Here is a 19340-nt window from a genome sequence, read left to right as displayed (position 1 = left end):
CGCAAACATGCGACCGTCTGCTTTGACCGCTAAGCTCCTTATTTTTATTTTTATATACAGTTCCTATCCTTTCTATGTTAGAGTGTCTTCTCTATATAACATCATTATATGTTTGTTTTATGGTATTTGGTATGGTTTCTACCACTGCTCCTTCTGAGTTTTACATGTGTTACCCTTTGATTCTATTTAATACTATTCTATGTATCTGTGTTTATATTTGTTTCTGTAGAGAATGGTATATTTTGTATTTTTTTAATTGAGCACACCAGACACCATAATAACCTTTCATTTAAACCCCTCGCTCTCTGCTTTAATACAGAATCCTCTGGGTGCCAGTGAAAGGCTGATAGCTTTAGCTGATGCTCTCAACCACAGCTCACATCTTGCCTAGACCTGTAGTGGTAGCACTGTAGTAGTAGAATCACTGGAATGTTGAGAGTTTTTCAAAGTATATCAGTGAATATTATTATGATAACATATTCTAAATTTTTTTTGACATTGGGTCCTAAACGCTGAGACTTTAAATGTATGTACTGCTTTCGTGGCCCATATGTCTCTTACAAGTAGATTTTTACTTTCTACAATAAACATTTTTTTGCACTTATGCAGCATAAACAGAAAGACAAATAAATCAATGAAATTTCACTTGCTGGTTGATGTGAAGTTATTAAGTTGTGGTGAGTGGCTGTAGTTTTTTAATTTAATTTCTTGATAAAGTGTATGAGACGTTGCACTAGTATATCCAAAACAAAACCAAGAGCCCATATACATTACATATTAAACTTTTCTCTTTATTACAAAATTGTAAAAAAACAAACAAAACCAAACGTTGTGGCAGTTACATTGCCTGTAAAATAACATAACAATAGCAACATGGCTTAGAATATGGGGGCAGATGAATGTGTCTCAGTTCCTAATCCAACAGTTCCCCTATCTTTCTTTTTTTTGTTTTACAGTGAACATTCTATTTTTTAAAATCTTTATTATAACTGGTTGCACCCTATTGAGTTTACGTATTGGAAGTGATAAGTGACTATGGAAATGTGGCAAATCTGTTTATCTTAGGTAGTGTTTGAATGATAAACCTTCAGAAGAAGGATATTTTTGCTGTGAGGGCATACTCCATGCTGATGCCACTTTCTATAAAACAGCACAGGCAGCTCTATCTATTGACTGAAATGCCTTTGTTAATTACAATGGGACACGTATCCAAACAAGCTAATTATCCCAAACCACAGAATGATTAGTCGTCTATTTGCTTGTATAGATTGCAACTCCAGTAATCCATGACTCAATCCAATCATAGATGCATTTGCCATTTTTATCCCAAGGTGACTTGAAGCATCTGCATGATGTGCGATAGATTAAACAGTGCACCTTATTAACAAGCCTTACAATAAAGTCAAATTAGGTTGAGTAAACACAACACATATTTAACATTAATATCTCTGTTCTTGCTATTGAAAGATTGAAAGAAATCAAAATATTTGAGTTTTCTGTATCAAGTGATACACATCTCTTGTTGCTTTCGAACTGAAGCGATCACTTAATTTCACATGACCATTTTTATGTACATCATAGATACCACCATAATCACAACTCATTGGTCACTAAGTTAATCTAGCTGCATAAATATTAAGATTTGTTTTGATATTTTACGAGTGCAGCAAAATCACATTGCACTTTCATCATGTGTGGTCAGCAAGACAACAGAAAATAGTAGCACAAAGAGAATTTTTTCCGTATTTCAAATCACCGATATCTTCCCTTAGACTTCCAATCTGTTATAACTTTGTGTTGCTAGTATTTCAGTACATCACTTAATGAATCATGATGACGCTGGCAAAAATGTAACTCTGGCAATATGTCTTGAGGATGGTGATGTTATAGTAAATTTAAATTCAGTTTTATTGGAAGATCTAGATTTTTAGATATTTAGGGATAAATAGTTCATTGAACCACTGTGAGTTTATGGCTGTTCAGCAATATTTTTTATAGTACCTTAAATTTAATAAACCTGACTCTCCATCAAAACGTTAATTAAATGACAAAATAAAAATGGTTTACCAAGAATGTACTATTTATGCCAACATTTAAAATGAACACTGGAAATACAGTATTCCAAATTTTATTTTGCCTACTTATAAATAAGGAAATAAGAAAAAAACGTATTAACAGGCAAACCAAAAAAAATTGTTTTCATATAATTTAACCCCTTAAGGACCAAACTTCCGGAATAAAAGGGAATCATGACATGTCACACATGTCATGTGTCCTTAAGGGGTTAAGCCACCTGTAATTAAAGAATTTTACATTTTTCCTAAACTGTATAATAATGACATATATATTGCAATCGATTAGAATACAGCACTGATGTGTGACTAAGTATATGGTGGCTGCTTCCCCCAATGCTTTTTCCTGAAAAAATTCCCAGGTTGGATTGAAATGTTGAAATTTATAAATAAAGTGACATAGAGCTGTGTAAACATGGAGCCAACAGAGTAGATGGTTTTAATATTTTTAAGAGTTGAATATATTTAGCAAACTGTGTATTTAATTTTTTTTGTTTCCTCCAAAATAATTTTCAACATCGAAACCAATGTCATCGTAACATAATTATTTTTGTATTTTAAAGATAAATCACACAGAAAAAAGTATCACAGAAAAAAATAGCAATGATTTTTTTTTTTAAGAGAGGGAAGATGATCTCTTTTTACAATCGCAAAATGAAATTATTTGAGATATTTAATTTTCTCTGTTACTATTACAGATATCGATGAATGTGCCGAAGGCCGCCATTATTGCCGGGAAAACACTGTGTGTGTGAACACTCCTGGATCTTTCATGTGTATCTGCCAAACTGGTTATTTAAAAATCGATGACTACTCCTGCACAGGTAGGAGCACAAAACATTGGTATATTCGAGATTATTTATATGTAAATCATTGTGGTGTTACAAGATATTGCCTACGTTGAGTTTTCCAGCACAATAAATGCTGTACAATCGGAGCTTCCATGTCTCTCGAAATGACCCAGCAGAAGTCAGGAGATGTGAGGCAGTTTTTGATGTGTTCCGGGAGGGCAAAAGAGAGGTCAGGGTAGGAGAGGTAAATCTGAGTACCATCAGCATATAGATGTTATTGAAATCCAAAAGGTTACTGAGGGAGGCAATGTAAATGGAGAATAAACAAGGACCAAGAAAAGAGCCTTGTGGAACACAAATTGAGACGGGTAGTGGGGAAGAATTGGCACCAGTGAAGGAGACACTAACCAAAATATTGAGGTTTCTATGAACTTGTGCTAATTCTCAGAGTTCTCATAATCTCTGTTTTTGTTGCAAGGTTATTCTTAAATTAAAAGGGTATTCCAGATGTGGGCCCCATGCTTACTGTGTCTAGAGTGGTATCAGCTAAATTGCTGATTAGGGCCAAAGAAGGCCAAAATGATCATCCAGGTATCTATATCTATTGTATATGTATCTGTGACGAACGATCCCTTGCCTGGACGTTCACCACGGGCTTCTGGAGGAGTGTGGAGGCTAGTCTCCTGCCCACTGACTATGGGCCATAGAAAAGGCTGGTAAAAAGACTTGATTCGTGGGATTTACTTGTACTGTTCAGAAACCGAACAAACTCACAAACTGCAGACCACCTCTGGGCTGGTTAACCCCTATTTTTCCTTCCCAGGAACCATTCCCTTTTTCAGTTTGGGAATCTGTTTAAACTTTGTTTTTATGTTACCAAAGTTTACCAACCACTAGCCCTGATTTCATGGAACTGTTTTGGGCATTGGATCATGTGTGCGGTTGGTCAAATAATTGACTTCCATGGAAATCTCGAACCCCTGAACCGATTTGGGTGATTTTTGGATATGTTGGTCACCCAGAGCAGGGCTATCATGGGATGTAACTTTTGTGGGGTTTCCATGTGCTTTGAAGGTGTTTTTGGGGTGTTTGTAAATGGCATGTTTTTCTCTGCCTGGAGATAATTTAGTTTGTACAGTTCCTGACTCAATTATCTCCCAGGCACAGGGGAGGGATTACCCTTTTTTGTGTGGGAGTGTCATGGGTGTGTTTTCTGTGTCCTTGTACTGCAAAAAAGCAGGTTATTGAGCCAGGATTAGACAGATCATCTTACCTTTCATGAAGTCTAGGCTCATGTTTGGGGGATTGGGAGCTATATTCACACTTATAATCACTATGGACTTGGGAGATTCTTCACGGATGTACTCAGCTGGAGTACTGGGATCCCTTACTGTATCATTTTGGTTCTGGAATGCCCTAAAAGGTGGGATCAGTTTAATATACATCTAAGATGCAAATGTTACAGGTTCTCTCTGTAATGCCACAAGAGAGCAAAAACATGAGTGAGACCTTCCGGAAGAGCTATCTGGAAGAGTAATTGAGGTTTCTCTGAGATTTGCCCATTCTCAGAGTTCTCATATTATCTGTTTTTGCTGAAAATTACAGAAGTACAGTGTCAAGGAGCTCAAAGTTGTGGAGGGTTTAAAGAAGAAGAGCGTGTTCTACAGTATCAAAAGCAGCAGTGAGGTGAGGAGAATTAAGAGAGAGTAATAACCTTCAGATTTAGCAGATATTAAGACATTTGTCACTTTGGTAAAGGTAGTTTCAGTAGTATGAAGAGGGTCAAGGAGGCAGTTAGTATTGAGAAAGTGAATTGGATGAGTAAATACAAGTCGCTCAATGAGCTTAGAAGTGAATGGGAGTAGTTATGTGCTTGTTAAAAGGGTAAGTAGAATCAAGAGATGGTGTCTTAGGATGGTATTAATAATTGCATGTTTGAAGGAAGATGCCAGTAGACAGAGAGAGGTTAAACATATGTTTTAGGGATGGGAACAGACTAAGGGAAATAGATTGGATAAGGTAAGAGAAGATGGGATTAAGAGGACAGATAGTTGGACAAAAAGATAGAAGATATTTAAAGACATCTTATTCAAAGAGAGGAAGAAAGAAGAATGAATTGAAACTGAGTATTGGAGAAGAAGAGAAAAAAGTGGAGTTTGCATTCCTAATTTGGTTAATCTTGTCAGTACATTGGCATGCACAATCACTAGCTGTAAGGTTAGTTAATGGCAGGGCTGTAGTGAGGCAGAGGAGGGAGTTAAAGGTAAGCAAATGGTGTTTGTGATCATAAAAGTACAGTAGGTGTAGATGAGAGAGGCAAACTACTCTTGCTTGGCACATTTAGAGAACATTCTGTTAGTTCTTGTCTTACATTATCACCTACCGAGAGACAGTCTAGAGCAGTGGTTAGCAACCTTTGGCATTCCAGATGTTGTGACTTACATCTCCCCTGATGCTTTGCCAACATTATTGCTGTAGATGGATTATGGGAGATGTAGTTTACAACATCTGGAGTGCTGAAGGTTGCCCACCAGTGATCTAGACAGACACTTAATTTTAGTTAGAATTGTCTCACTACTGTTTTCCTACTTCTGTACATGATTCATCCACTTGTCCTTAACAAAAAGATGATTAAAAAATGAATATAAGACCTTTTTATGTCATGCACAGATCATGTATTTATATATATGAATGGATATTAATTTAATATTCTTTTTTTTTTTACTTTATAATATATTATTTTTTATTATTTCTGTGCCCCAATATTGTGTTTAATCTATCTGCATGTTAGCTTTCAAAGTGTACAGTCAATTTCTGTTTGACTTTCATAAAACAAACAAGCTCAAGCTGTTACTGATGAAGTTCACTGGATTGATATATAAAATGCACCGCAGTAAACAACAAATAATATGAAATTAGAAGGCTGAAACACTAGATTTAAAACATATATGTCAGTGAGTTCACTGCACGTATTAAAGTAGCAGAAAGCATTTTAGATTAATAGTCTACCGGTTGCAAGATCAACCTCAGAGGGTTATTATGAATAGGGCATTTTACAGTCGGAAAAAAAATATTGTTTTGAACTGTCTTGAGATTTTATGCTTCGTTCCTTTACTTTTATTTTATTTTATTTTTGTAGTTAACCTTAAACAGATCATTAACGTCAAGGTATCCAATATGAATACGGGTACACATTTTCACAAAACATAGTGTCTGTACAATGTGTTTGTACAGGGATTTAGGTTCATAAAAGTTGATACATGGGTTGATTATGAGAAACGTTAAAGGACCTCTATAGTGCCAGGAAAACAAACTCGTTTCCTGGCACTACAGTGTTAATAGGTGTCCCCCCCCCACCCTCATGGTCCCCCTCCCGCCAGGCTGAAGGGTGAGGAAGGGGTTAATATCTTACCTTTCTCCTCCTCCTTCCGACGTCATCGGCTGAATGCACATGTACAGCATTCAATCAGTCCATAGGAAAGCATTCTCAATGCTTTCCTATGGACGCTGGCATCTTCTCACTGTGAAAATCACAGTGAGAAGCGCGGAAGCGCCTCTAGCGGCTGTAAATGAGACAGCCACTAGAGGCTGGATTACCCATATGTAAACATAGCAGTTTCTCTGAAACTGCTATGTTTACAGCAGGCAGGGTTAATCCTAGATGGACCTGGCACCCAGACCACTTCATTGAGTTGAAGTGGTCTGGGTGCCTATAGTGGTCCCTTAAACAATTGGCACGAAGTTCATAGATCCTCAGGAAACCTGTCTCATTCTGAAACTCTCATTGAAACTCCCTCATCTTGGCCTTAGTGGTGACAGATGACCAACATAACAGCTATTGGAATGTATTGTAGACAGGGCCGTCTATAATATGAATAGGACCCTGGGCAAAGAATTTTGTTGGGCCCCCTTGGCCCTGCGACCCTCTCAATCCACCAACCCCCCAATTATGCCCAACCCCCAATCACACTGAAATATTGACACATATACACACAGACAGACATATTAAAACATTCACAGATACATACTGACACACACATACACTGACACACAAATATATACTGGCAGACATATTGACACACATTCAGACATACTGACATACACACAGACGCACATACATACACACACAGACACATACACTGACAGATATACTGACACACATACAGACACATACACTGACAGATATACTGACACACATACAGACACATACACTGACAGACGTATTGACACACACACACAGACATGCTGACACACACAGGCATACTGACATACACACAGATAAACTGACACACACACAGGCATACTGACACACACACAGACATACTGACACACAGACATACACACATACAGTGACAGATGTACTGACACACACACAGACACATACACTGACAGAAATACTGACACACACACACTGACAGAAGTATTGACACACACACAGACATGCTGACACACACAGGCATACTGATATACACACACAGACAGACATACTGACACACACACACAGACAGAAATACTGACACACACAGACATACTGACACACACACAGACAGAAATACTGACACACACACACACACAGACATACACACACAAACATACTAACATACATTTAGCCACCCTCCAACCACCCTTACCTTTTCTGGAGGGTGGTTTCCCTGGAGTCCAGTGGCAGGCTGAGGCAGTTGGGAGTTCCACTCTGAAACTCCCCTCCTCCCTGCCTTTCTCCTCCTGTGCGGCTCTAATCTCCGGTGGGAGGAAGTGACGCGCGACACTCACTTCCTCCCAGCCGTCTGCCGAACAGGAAGGGGCCCGGTCGCGCTGTTTAAGCGTAACAGCGCCCGACTGGGCCTCTGCTGGCACATGCCCACCGGGTGGCCCTTTGTGCATGGGCCACCCGGGGGCCCTCTTTAGCATGCGGGATGGTGCGGCTCTGTGCAGCCGCACCGCCGGGTCCAAGGGGGGCTGCGCAAATCGCGGGGCCCACGGAGCAGCTGCTCTGGGGCCCCCCAGGAGCAACTGGGCCCGGGGCAGCTGCCCCGTTTGCCCCGCGCTAAAGACGGCCCTGATTGTAGAGAAAGAGGAAAACTCGGGACATATCACATGTATAAGCTGAACACCAACCGATCTTAACCAACTAGAAAGTATACTGCACTTAAGATTGACTGAAGGTGAACTGACATTTTTTCTGTTGATAGTACAAGAATATTGATGAATCGATTTTTCGTGCTTTCCACATATACTTTTACACTGAAGTTTAGACGGTGGTTGTGAATGGTAGAATTACGTTATCACGTATTGAGCAAGGAATACAGAAAGGGAAGTCATATATATGTCATTAAAACTTTTATTTATTATTATTATTATGTTATTATTTATATAGCGCCAACAAATTCCACAGGGCTTTGCAATAGGTGGACGAACAAACATGCAGTTGTAACCAGACAAGTTGGACACACAAGAACAGAGGGGTTGAGGGCCCTGCTCAATGAGATTACATGCTAGAGGGAGTGTGGTAAAGTGACACAATAGGTAAGGATAGTATTAGACTAATGACAGTTGCAAGAGAGTAATCAGTCAGGAGCTATTAACAGTTTAGTTGATACGCTTTTATGAAGAAGTGGGTCTTTAATGATTTTTTGAAGGAGTGGAGACTGGGTGAGCATCAAACGGAGGAGGGAAGTGAGTTCCACAGGAATGGTGCAGCCCTCGAGAAGTCTTGAAGGCGAGCATCAGAGGTGGGAGTACGGACAGAAAATAGATGTAAGTCTGCAGCAGAGCGTAAGGGCCTAGACGGGACATACTTGTGTATAAAGGAGGATATATAGGTGGGAGCAGCATTATGTAGAGATTTGAAAGCAAGAACCAGAATTTTAATGCGCTATGGAAATAACACATAAATATGCAAATAAATAAAGTTAAGATATCCTTACTTATGAATGAATTTCTTGCTGCAGATTTAAAAATTCCAGCTTTTTGTGCTGATGTCTCATAAGACCAAGATATTAGACATTGCAACAATTCCTGGTCCTCCCACCAATCTCCAAAGTGGAAGTGCTGTATTGTCCCATACACTATGTGCTATGCGCTATGAACAGCAGCATTAGAAAACAGATGGGAGATGTCCATTGAAATGGTTCTCATATAATGTTTTATCAACCGTGAGAAGCGGCCCAGAACTAGTGCATGCATATATGTTCTTCTGTACAGTCCCTTGCAGAGAACTTATTAAGTGCTTGTATATTAGTTCATTACACCGTAGAATCGCATTGTGCATATTCTTCATTTTGAAAGCAGTTTTTGAAGATGAAAGGCAATATTCAAGCAAATGCATGGTTAAATAAAAATAAAATATTTAAAACATTATATATATATATATATGTGTGTGTGTGTGTGTGTGTGTGTGTGTGTGTGTTTGTGTATATATAAAAACTCTATATAATTGGTGTAAAGAAAACAAATGACAAAAAAGACTAGTGTATGTTGCTCATGATTCTGCCTGTATCCACTTCAGTTTGATAGAATTGGAAGCAACATTTAGATGAACATTTCTTTTAAGCCATGCAACGCGTGCTGTTTCCCCCCCAAACATATGGATTCAGTCTGTGTACCTTCTTGAAAATGACCTTGTTATCGTTACCTTTTGCGGATGAAGGTCCACAGTGTAAAATCAAACTGTTTCATCCAATGTACGTAATAGAACAGCATGTGCATTTTCCGATAGCACTAGATCAGTCGTGATGTAGAAATCCTGGCATTATACACTTGTGAATTCAACAATAGACCCTTTCCCAGAAAGCAGCTTGCAGAGTATCTGGAGTTTTTCTTTCATGGGTTTCACTTCTAAGTTAAGGCTTTTGTACTGAATGATATTAAGATCCTTTCTGTCTATATTTGATCTAGCCACAAGTAAAATATACAGGAAGCTAATTACTGAAAGGCAATTAAAAATGTCTACAGGCACCGCTAACTGATCATTTCATGTACAATTTTTTTGATCATTAAAATTCATTTGCGCTTTTATGGTATATAAATATACAACACCTTCACAAATGGCCAGTATTGGCAGAAACAAATTGTAGCTATATATTCATTTTACCTTTTTTTTTTTTTTTAAGATCCAGTCTTTAATCGGATTGCCTTTAAAAGGGAACTTAATGCAATGTTTACTTATCCCCCCAAATTTAACAAATATGTATTTTTGAGGCATGGAAATCAAAATTCCATATGTAAATCTAAAGCTTTTTATCACACAACTGCGTACTTCCATTTTAGCTCCTTGTCTGTTTTCGCTCCTTGTCTCTTTATCTGTATTAGGAGATCTGTTTATAAGTTCTGTTTTTTGTACTTGGCAGTAAGGATAGAGAATGCATAGAGAGAAGAGGAGAAATCAAACCGTGTTTATATTGTATGTATGTAGTTAGCTGTATGTTTGATATTGTAACGGATCGCCTGGCACCCCGACTGGGTACCTCCGTTGAAGGATGCTCCTAGCATTTCCTGAGGACTCCAAGCACTCTGGCAGACACCACAATCACTGAATCTGAGAAGCATATAAATCTTCTCAAGCCTCTGAATGGTGTAGACAGTTGAATAGGAACCATATGAATAGGTTTGCACTCAGTCAAACTGAAACAGCATGCAATAAATCCTCCCCAAGAATGAGATGACACTTCACTTTGAGGGTTAAAACAGGAACTCTAGATTTATTCACACACTGTCTTATAAAGGATTCTCCCATGCAAGAGAGGGATTTACAATACACCAATCACACAATGGTTACATCCCACAGATTCCCTCCCCTTAGCCTGGGAGGTAATCCAATTATACATACATTTTAAAACATACTTTTTACCCAACTTTCATAACTCTAAAACCATACACCCAATTCACATACAAATTACATATTCACAATCAATCCATTCAGGGGAACAACATATTAAAAAAATGGCATGAATCAGACCAGGGGTTCAAAAGTTAGTAAAGTATCTTTTAAAAACCCCTGCCAGCATGGCTTTCCGGCCCAGACCAGTTTCAGAGTCTTCTATCCTGGAGATAATTGAGAAGTAATTCAATTATCTCCCAGGACAGAGACAAGACTCCATTATGCACATGGTGAGCACAAAGCATTAAAATACTATAAAAAACACAAAGTCACATTTTATACATAAAACACAGACATGTCACATATCCCCAGATAGCTGGGATCTGAGCGCACAAAACTACCAAATAGCGCTCAGATCTTATTCACACAGTTCAATTGCCATGGAGCCGAAGTCTTTAACTACACGAATGGGCTCCATGGCATAGCAATCTGGGTTAACACATTCACATAAAGTGGGGTCCATAGTCCAAAGGCAAGAGGCGGGCAAGCAGCCCCCTCCAAGGACACGTGGCGAGGTCGGTTACACCACAGGTATACATTTTAAAAAAAGATTTAACACACATAAGATGTTGTTTCCAATATTTTATCAAGTGGTATAAATGTATGAGTATGATGCATTATGATGAATTGTGTTTTTTTGGGGGGGAAATAATGCAATCTCAGGATTCTGGAAACATCATAATAAATGTTTATTAATTTCTCAACAAAGAATTATTTTCTCCTAATATGACTGCTGCTATTAATACAGTTTAGAAGAGAGCTAAATTAGAATTGTAACAGCTGCAACATGGCAGTGTGTTACCTACTTTTCGTGACCGGACCCAATTCGGTTTAAAATTAGGGCTCTGCAGTACACAATGGTGAACCATTAAATACTTATTTATTACACAATTGAAATATTTATTAATTGCACAAATGACATTACCATCCATACATAATGGGATTCTAAAACGTGTGTGTGTGTGTGTGTGTGTGTGTTTGTGTGTGTGTGTGTTTGTGTGTGTGTGTTTTCTTCGTATGGATGAAGATGGGATGAACTCCTCTGTAGCAGGCTATCAATATTCTGTTGTTTACAGCTACTACACATTTAAGCTAAGATAAGCTTTGGTTAGTTTGAGTTTTTGTTTTCCATTCAGATTTTTGTGAATTAAACTGCTTCTGATAGATGAACTATATACCCCACAAATCTCAAATAGGCTCGGATTACTACACTTGATGTAAACTACCATTTTTACATATGTATATCTAGGCAAAATCCAATAGCAACAAATAAGAAGCAACAGTAATTAGCAGCAAATGATCATAGCTGGACATTTTTTAAACATTGCAATTTGTTTTTCCCCATATATGAGTTTGTGTTCCACATTCACTGCGTTAACAAATTGGAATGCGATGATGTTTCCTAAAAGGTTGGATAGACTATGTACTCAGGTTTTTTGGATCCATTCTCTTCTCATGAGTATCTGTGAATATCCTTAAGAATTGAATTGTGTTCTGTTTCATTAATGTGCGGCACAAATAGAATGAGCTGAGTTTCTGTTGCTTCGCTTCTTTTTTTATGTGCCGAAAAAGTATTTTTTTCAATAAAATTATACTTGGGAAAAAAAAAAATAGTATTGAAAGGAGGCTCTCAGTTTTCTCCAAATCTTCAGAGATGGGTGAATTCAAAGAGGGCACTACACCACAATAATCCTTTTGTGGAGTGAGATCCCCAACCGATATAACTAGAACAATGTGAGCAGTTTGGCAGAAATTTTGATAAAAAAGGGGATGATATAATTGGCATTAGTATAATTTTGCTTATTCTAAGGATGACATAAATTAAATTTTCCTGGCTGTGGGTCTCCAGTCATCCTTTTCCTACAACACCCCAAAGATTGCCTACGTCGATTTGAGTTCAAACGTACACCCAAAATATCATAAGCAAAGTGATTGTCTTTTTTATACAACGTGTCACTGTTCTATGTATGATCAGTTTACTTGTGCCTAGATAATTACTATCGTTATTGTTTCCCCTCGATAAAGATAATGTGTAAAAAAAAGTTAAATAAATATTTGAGTAGACACAGCTAGGAGGTATAAAATGTCATACCGTACTGATGTCATTAACAACTAAGGAAGATAAAATAACATTGTAACTGCCACTTTCCTGGGTCTCGAACAGGGGTTGGAAGCTGTAACATAGCAGGTGAGAAATTCTAAAGAATGCATCTTTTTAATTATATTCTGATTGATTTTTTTCCATGTATACACCCATGCTGTATTGACATTCCGTCTGGTTTTATCTACATTTTTGTTTAGTAAATGTCAACAAAGAACTTGACATTGGGTAAACTATTTACTATATAAAAAAAATACACGTTTGCATGTAAAAATCAGCAACATTTATTTGCCATCTTTTCATAAATAGTTCCTAAACAAAGCAAAACTTAGCTTAGACTCTCAGCTTTGAATTTTCTTCATTTAGCCAGCTGTTCACAACCATTCAAGGAAAAAAAAGAAAATTATAAAATTCCATTGGATGTTTAACACAATAGATATTATCTAGATCCTACTTTGATTCATAAACAACATATTTTATTTTGAAACATACTATTCATATGGAAAGGATGGACAGCTGCTATGATCGGCCCTAATTTCAAAAATGCTATTCATCTTGGTTAAAAATGATAAATTCTGACAAAACTTAGCAATTCTTCTAATGTTAGTTGTTATGGGAATTTTCATACCTCCTTTGTTCCTTGGATCAATCTTATGTTTCATAAAAACATTTTCTGCTCCATTCGTGAAGGGCAAAATAAATCACACAAATCCCCAAAATATAAAACTAATATGAAACTGTAAACATACTTCAAAGCCACAGTTTAAAAATGTAAAAAAATGTTTTACTGAACGTGAAGTATCACATATTTATTCAATATGTTGCTGTCAGAATTCCTAATTAAAATGACAATGCTAGGAAAATATAAAATTAGAACAAACAGATAGAAGACAGTAGGTAACGTCTGTATCGCTATATAAACCAAATAGCGTCCGGGTGTGTCCAACTATTTTCAGTACCAAAACAAGACTCCAGGGGTCTCCAGGGGCTTAATATACTCTATACAAAAAGGAAGAAATAAATAGATACATGTGATCACAACACAAAGAGTGTTAATAAATCACTGTATCACCTGGACATATAAATAGTCATACCGATATGGTTAATCTATAGACAAGAGTGTACAAGATACCTAATGTCAGGTCAATGATTATAAACGAGATTTGGTAGAGAATAGTGATGTCGCGAACATAACATTTTCGGTTCGAGAACGGCGAACGAGAACTTCCGCAAATGTTCGCGAACGGACGAACCAGGTGAACCGCCATAGACTTCAATAGGCAGGCGAATTTTAAAACCCACAGGGACTCTTTCTGGCCACAATAGTGATGGAAAAGTTGTTTCAAGGGGACTAACACCTGGACTGTGGCATGCCGGAGGGGGATCCATGGCAAAACTCCCATGGAAAATTACATAGGTGATGCAGAGTCTGGTTTTAATCCACAAAGGGCATAAATCACCTAACAATCCTAAATTGTTTGGAATAACGTGCTTTAAAACATCAGGTATGATGTTGTATCGATCAGGTAGTGTAAGGGTTACGCCCGCTTCACAGTGACAGACCAAACTCCCCGTTTAACGCACCGCAAACAACCGCAAACAGTCCATTTGCACAACCGCAAACTCGCCATTTTTGTTATGTATAAATACAGCCACAACCACTTATCCCAATCACACACCTTTCCTAACATCCTATCCCATTAAAAGCATATTACCGCGTATTTAATAAAACAGATAGACCCCCTACTTCATCCAGGTTACCGATCGATGGTTCGATATTCTGAGCCCTCTCTGATTTACTGTACACGACTATTCGATATTCCCACAAATTTTATATAGCATTTTATGTTTGTTACAGACCACCTTAAAAATATTGGATATCGCTAAAAATCATGATCACTATATACTTTCTCTACAAACCTCTAAAACGAACCAAACTACTCATCCATCCGCTATACCATTTTATCCCACCTAGAACTAGTGCCCAGTTAAAATACTTGACTCTTACTTACCCACACTCAGTCATGCCACACAAATTTCACCACTACTCTAACTGAATCCCTCTGACTATGGCTAAATTCATCTTCTACATCAGAACACTACTCCTAAGATTGGGTTGTATCCATGTCTCGGGTCTTTCATTTAGAATAGGGGCAGCTTTGGTCTCCTTCAACACTGACACTCCAGTGCATATTATTAAAAGATTGGGCAGATGGAAATCCTCAGTCTACAACTGATATATTCCTCATCCCGAGAAAGAAATGAGGAAAGCTTTTAAAAGTTTGGCTTTGTAAATTTGATGCAATAAGTGTGTTTTTCTTTAATACCTTTTCACCCTCTTTGCATGAACCCGATTTGCATATATTACTAATATGTTTCTGAACATATATATTATATTATTCACTCACTCACTCACTCTCTGGGCCGGCCTAAGACATCATGCTGCCTAGGTCCAACGATAAATGACTATGGGGGATAATGTATAATAAACACAGGTTACTGGCTATGGGAGGATAATGTATAATAAACACAGGTTACTGGCTATGGGAATGGATAATGTATAATAAACACAGGTTACTGGCTATGGGGGGTAATGTATAATAAACACAGGTTACTGGCTATGGGGGGATAATGTATAATAAACACAGGTTACTGGCTATGGGGGGATAATGTATAATAAACACAAGTTACTGGCTATGGGAGGGATAATGTATAATAAACACAGGTTACTGGCTCTGGGGGGATAATGTATAATAAACTCAGGTTACTGGTTGTGGGGGGATAATGTATAATAAACACAGGTTACTGGTTGTGGGGGGATAATGTATAATAAACACAGGTTACTGGCTATGGAGGGATAATGTATAATGAACACAGGTTACTGGCTATGGGGGGATAATGTATAATAAACACAGGTTACTGGCTATGGTGGGATAATGTATAATAAACACAGGTTAATGGCTATGGGGAGGATAATGTATAATAAACACAGGTTACTGGCTATGGGGGGATAATGTATAATAAACACAGGTTACTGGTTGTGGGGGGATACTGTATAATAAACACAGGTTACTGGCTATGGGGGAGAAAATGTATAATAAGCACAGGTTACTGGCTATGGAGGGGATAATGTATAATAAACACAGGTTACTGGCTATGGGAGGATAATGTATAATAAACACAGGTTACTGGCTATGGGGAGGATAATGTATAATAAACACAGGTTACTGGCTATGGGGGAGATAATGTATAATAAGCACAGGTTACTGGTTGTGGGGGGATACTGTATAATAAACACAGGTTACTGGCTATGGGGGAGATAATGTATAATAAGCACAGGTTACTGGCTATGGAGGGGATAATGTATAATAAACACAGGTTACTGGCTATGGGAGGATAATGTATAATAAACACAGGTTACTGGCTATGGGGAGGATAATGTATAATAAACACAGGTTACTGGCTATGGGGGAGATAATGTATAATAAGCACAGGTTACTGGCTATGGGAGGATAATGTATAATAAACACAGGTTACTGGCTATTGGAGGGATAATGTATAATAAACACAGGTTACTGGCTATGGGGAGGATAGTGTATAATAAACACAGGTTACTGGCTATGGGGGAGATAATGTATAATAAGCACAGGTTACTGGCTAAGGGAGGATAATGTATAATAAACACAGGTTACTGGCTATGGGGGGATAATGTATAATAAACACAGGTTACTGGCTATGGGGGATAATGTATAATAAACACAAACACAAAAACAATAATAAAAAAGAAAAAAAAAGAATGCAGCTTCAGAATTAATCTAAATTGTATGCTGTCTGGGAGGTGGGAGGGTCTGGGAAGGAGGGTCTGCTGCTGATTGGCTGGAATGTGTCTGCTGACTGTGAGGTACAGGGTCAAAGTTTACTCAATATTGACGAATAGGGGCAGACAGAACATCGCATATGTTCGCCATCCGTGGCGAACGCGAACAAGCTATGTTCGCCGGCAATTATTCGCCAGCGAACCATTCGGGACATCACTAGTAGAGAAAAAATGTATAATAAATAATAATTGTTTAATAACCACCTAATAAGGTATGCTCCTATATACAAAAAAAATAGTATATTGCAATCCAGAATCTTAGGATGCAGGTAATGTCAAATATATAGTGTGAGCTTTATGTAGAGGTGGCTCCTAATATATAAGAACATAACCCTGGAAGTCTATCTTGTGGAATATACTAAAAAAAAGTCCTCCTCTAAGGGTACAGCCCATATGTCTGTCTGTATTTCCATACAAAAGTAAAGTGCTTCAGAAGATAAAAACTGTAAAATTGTTAGTAATTTATATTTCACTGTTTGTGAAATATAAAATTAGAAAAATGTTCTTCTCCCACTGCACGGTTTGCTGTGTTGTGTGTGTGTCTGCATATATATATATATATATATATATATATATATATATATATATATATATAGTTTTAAATTAATTCTCAAACATAAAGATGTCCACATTTAATGTATTATAAAGCATCGTTAAAGAAACATAAAATAAATCAAAACAAAATTGCTCTGCATTCAGAAAATCTAAAAGTTCATGTTTCTATGGCAACACCAGGATGCCAATATCACTCTGTAAATTTCTTACCCGCATTTATGCATGTTACCTTATCAACAGCCTACTGCTTTATACATAATGTTCGATCCAAATGTGTTTGATGAATTTAAAATGTTAGGTCTCAGTAGTCAAACTGAAGCCATAGCTGACTTGGAGAATTAAAGGATCACTTAAGGTACCACAAGCACTTCATCTTACTAAAATGGTTAGGGTTCCCTCAGCCTTTCTTTTTGTCTAACCTGGAGTTAAAAAAATAAAAAATACAATTCTGTGTGTAGGGTTGCCTCCATAACCTGTCAGTCAGACAGCTGGAATACTCTCTTCCTGACTGGAAATATTCGTTGTGTGCAACTTATGTCAACACAAACAGCACATACAGCATTCTATCCCCAGATACCTTTTGCTAAGTAGGTTGAGTTGAACCCGATATTAAAGGTCCTACTGCCTGGGTCTCAGGCAATTTAACTCTCTAACTCCCTGATAAAGAAACATCGGCAGACATCAGAGAAACAAAAACACAATTCTTTCAAACAAAACTCAAATTGAGTGCAAGAACTCATTTCGTGCTCAGCATGATTCTGGTGGGAGTTAATATACACTTTCAATACATCTGATGTCATGGGATAGTGTTGCTAAACAGCTCTGCCACAGCTCGGATAATGAAAAAGATTGCCCAACTGTCCAACACTGGATGGCAATGAGAAGCTAAGAGCACAAGACTAAGCTCCCCTATACCCAAAAAATAAAAAGACTATATGTAGGTTATCATCATTTTTGTTCCACATTCTATTTTATAATTCCTGTTCATTGTCATTGAATGTGTTTCGAATCTCAAGAAGACTGACAAGCTCTGTGCACATTCTATCCTGATCACTGGGGAGGATTTTTTTGTCAGCTATAGTAATTACAGATGGTAATTGGTGTCATTTGCGATGTTAGAGACCAATGAGATTGGGACAAACCATCTGTCATACACTGTTAATTGTCAAGTTGTGGAATTTAAACAGTGTGCAGGAGGCTTGCTGATGAAGAAATAAAAAAATAAAATAAAAACAATAACGGAATGCATATAAACTCAGGGAATTGTACATTCGAAAAATAACTGCGCAGCTGTCTGATCTGGAGGAAATACACCAAAGCTTAATAAGACAACTTGCTATCACAGAATTAATTGAATTTAACAGACAAACAGCAATAAACTGAAGCTGATGTTTTTTTTACTTAAGAGCAAATACAGGAGTGCTATACACATTGGACACTTAATAAACCGTCACTACAACACGCCTTAACAGTTACAGCTTAACAAAGTAGTTATGGTGTGAAGGGGCTGTGGATGCAGTTTTGTTCCAGACAAACCAATCTGAAGCGTTTTGACAATCCGCAAGAGAATTTCCATCATGTAAGCCCGCCCCTCTTCATTTGACATCATAACAAAGTATTTGACTTCTTGTTATTGATGAAAGCTTTTGAATAGAAGGTATTCTGTGCTTACACTTTTCAGTTATAAGCTGTTAGTGCTGAGCTGAATGCCAGTGAATTGCCGCTGACTGAAATGAGTTAATATGAAAGCAGCCTGACAAACAACCCAAGACTAAGATGAAGAACAATACTTTATATAGTACTTACGGTTTATTATATAACAATTTTGTAATAGACTAAACTTTAGTTTATTTTTTGCTTTTTCTCTTTCTTTACAGAAAAGTGTTTGTTATTTACAGCCCCACTGAGTCTATTTTCTACCTAAACTGCATAATCTTCGTGAAAACAAGGCCTTTATAGCCATTTACCAAGAAACATGCATTTTCAGTAGCAATTTAGTGATAAAAAGCCTCTCTAACAGCAGCTTGAAGATGAAGGGAAATATTTTTAAGAATAAACTCTTTTG

At 37.5% G+C, this 19340-nt stretch overlaps 1 protein-coding gene across 1 annotated transcript in view; it reads left to right on the top strand.

The window, feature by feature from the left end:
* NELL2 (neural EGFL like 2) overlaps positions 1-19340 on the top strand; it is a 334186-nt gene that overhangs the window by 211235 nt on the left and 103611 nt on the right. The window contains exon 13 of the mRNA XM_063446945.1: positions 2771-2896. Within this exon, the coding sequence (XP_063303015.1) occupies positions 2771-2896 (126 nt within the window). The remainder of the gene's footprint in view (positions 1-2770; positions 2897-19340) is intronic.

This window comes from Pelobates fuscus, chromosome 3 (assembly GCF_036172605.1).
Source record: "Pelobates fuscus isolate aPelFus1 chromosome 3, aPelFus1.pri, whole genome shotgun sequence".
NCBI classification, from domain to species: Eukaryota; Metazoa; Chordata; class Amphibia; order Anura; family Pelobatidae; genus Pelobates; species Pelobates fuscus.
This window is presented reverse-complemented; position numbering and strand designations above follow the sequence as displayed.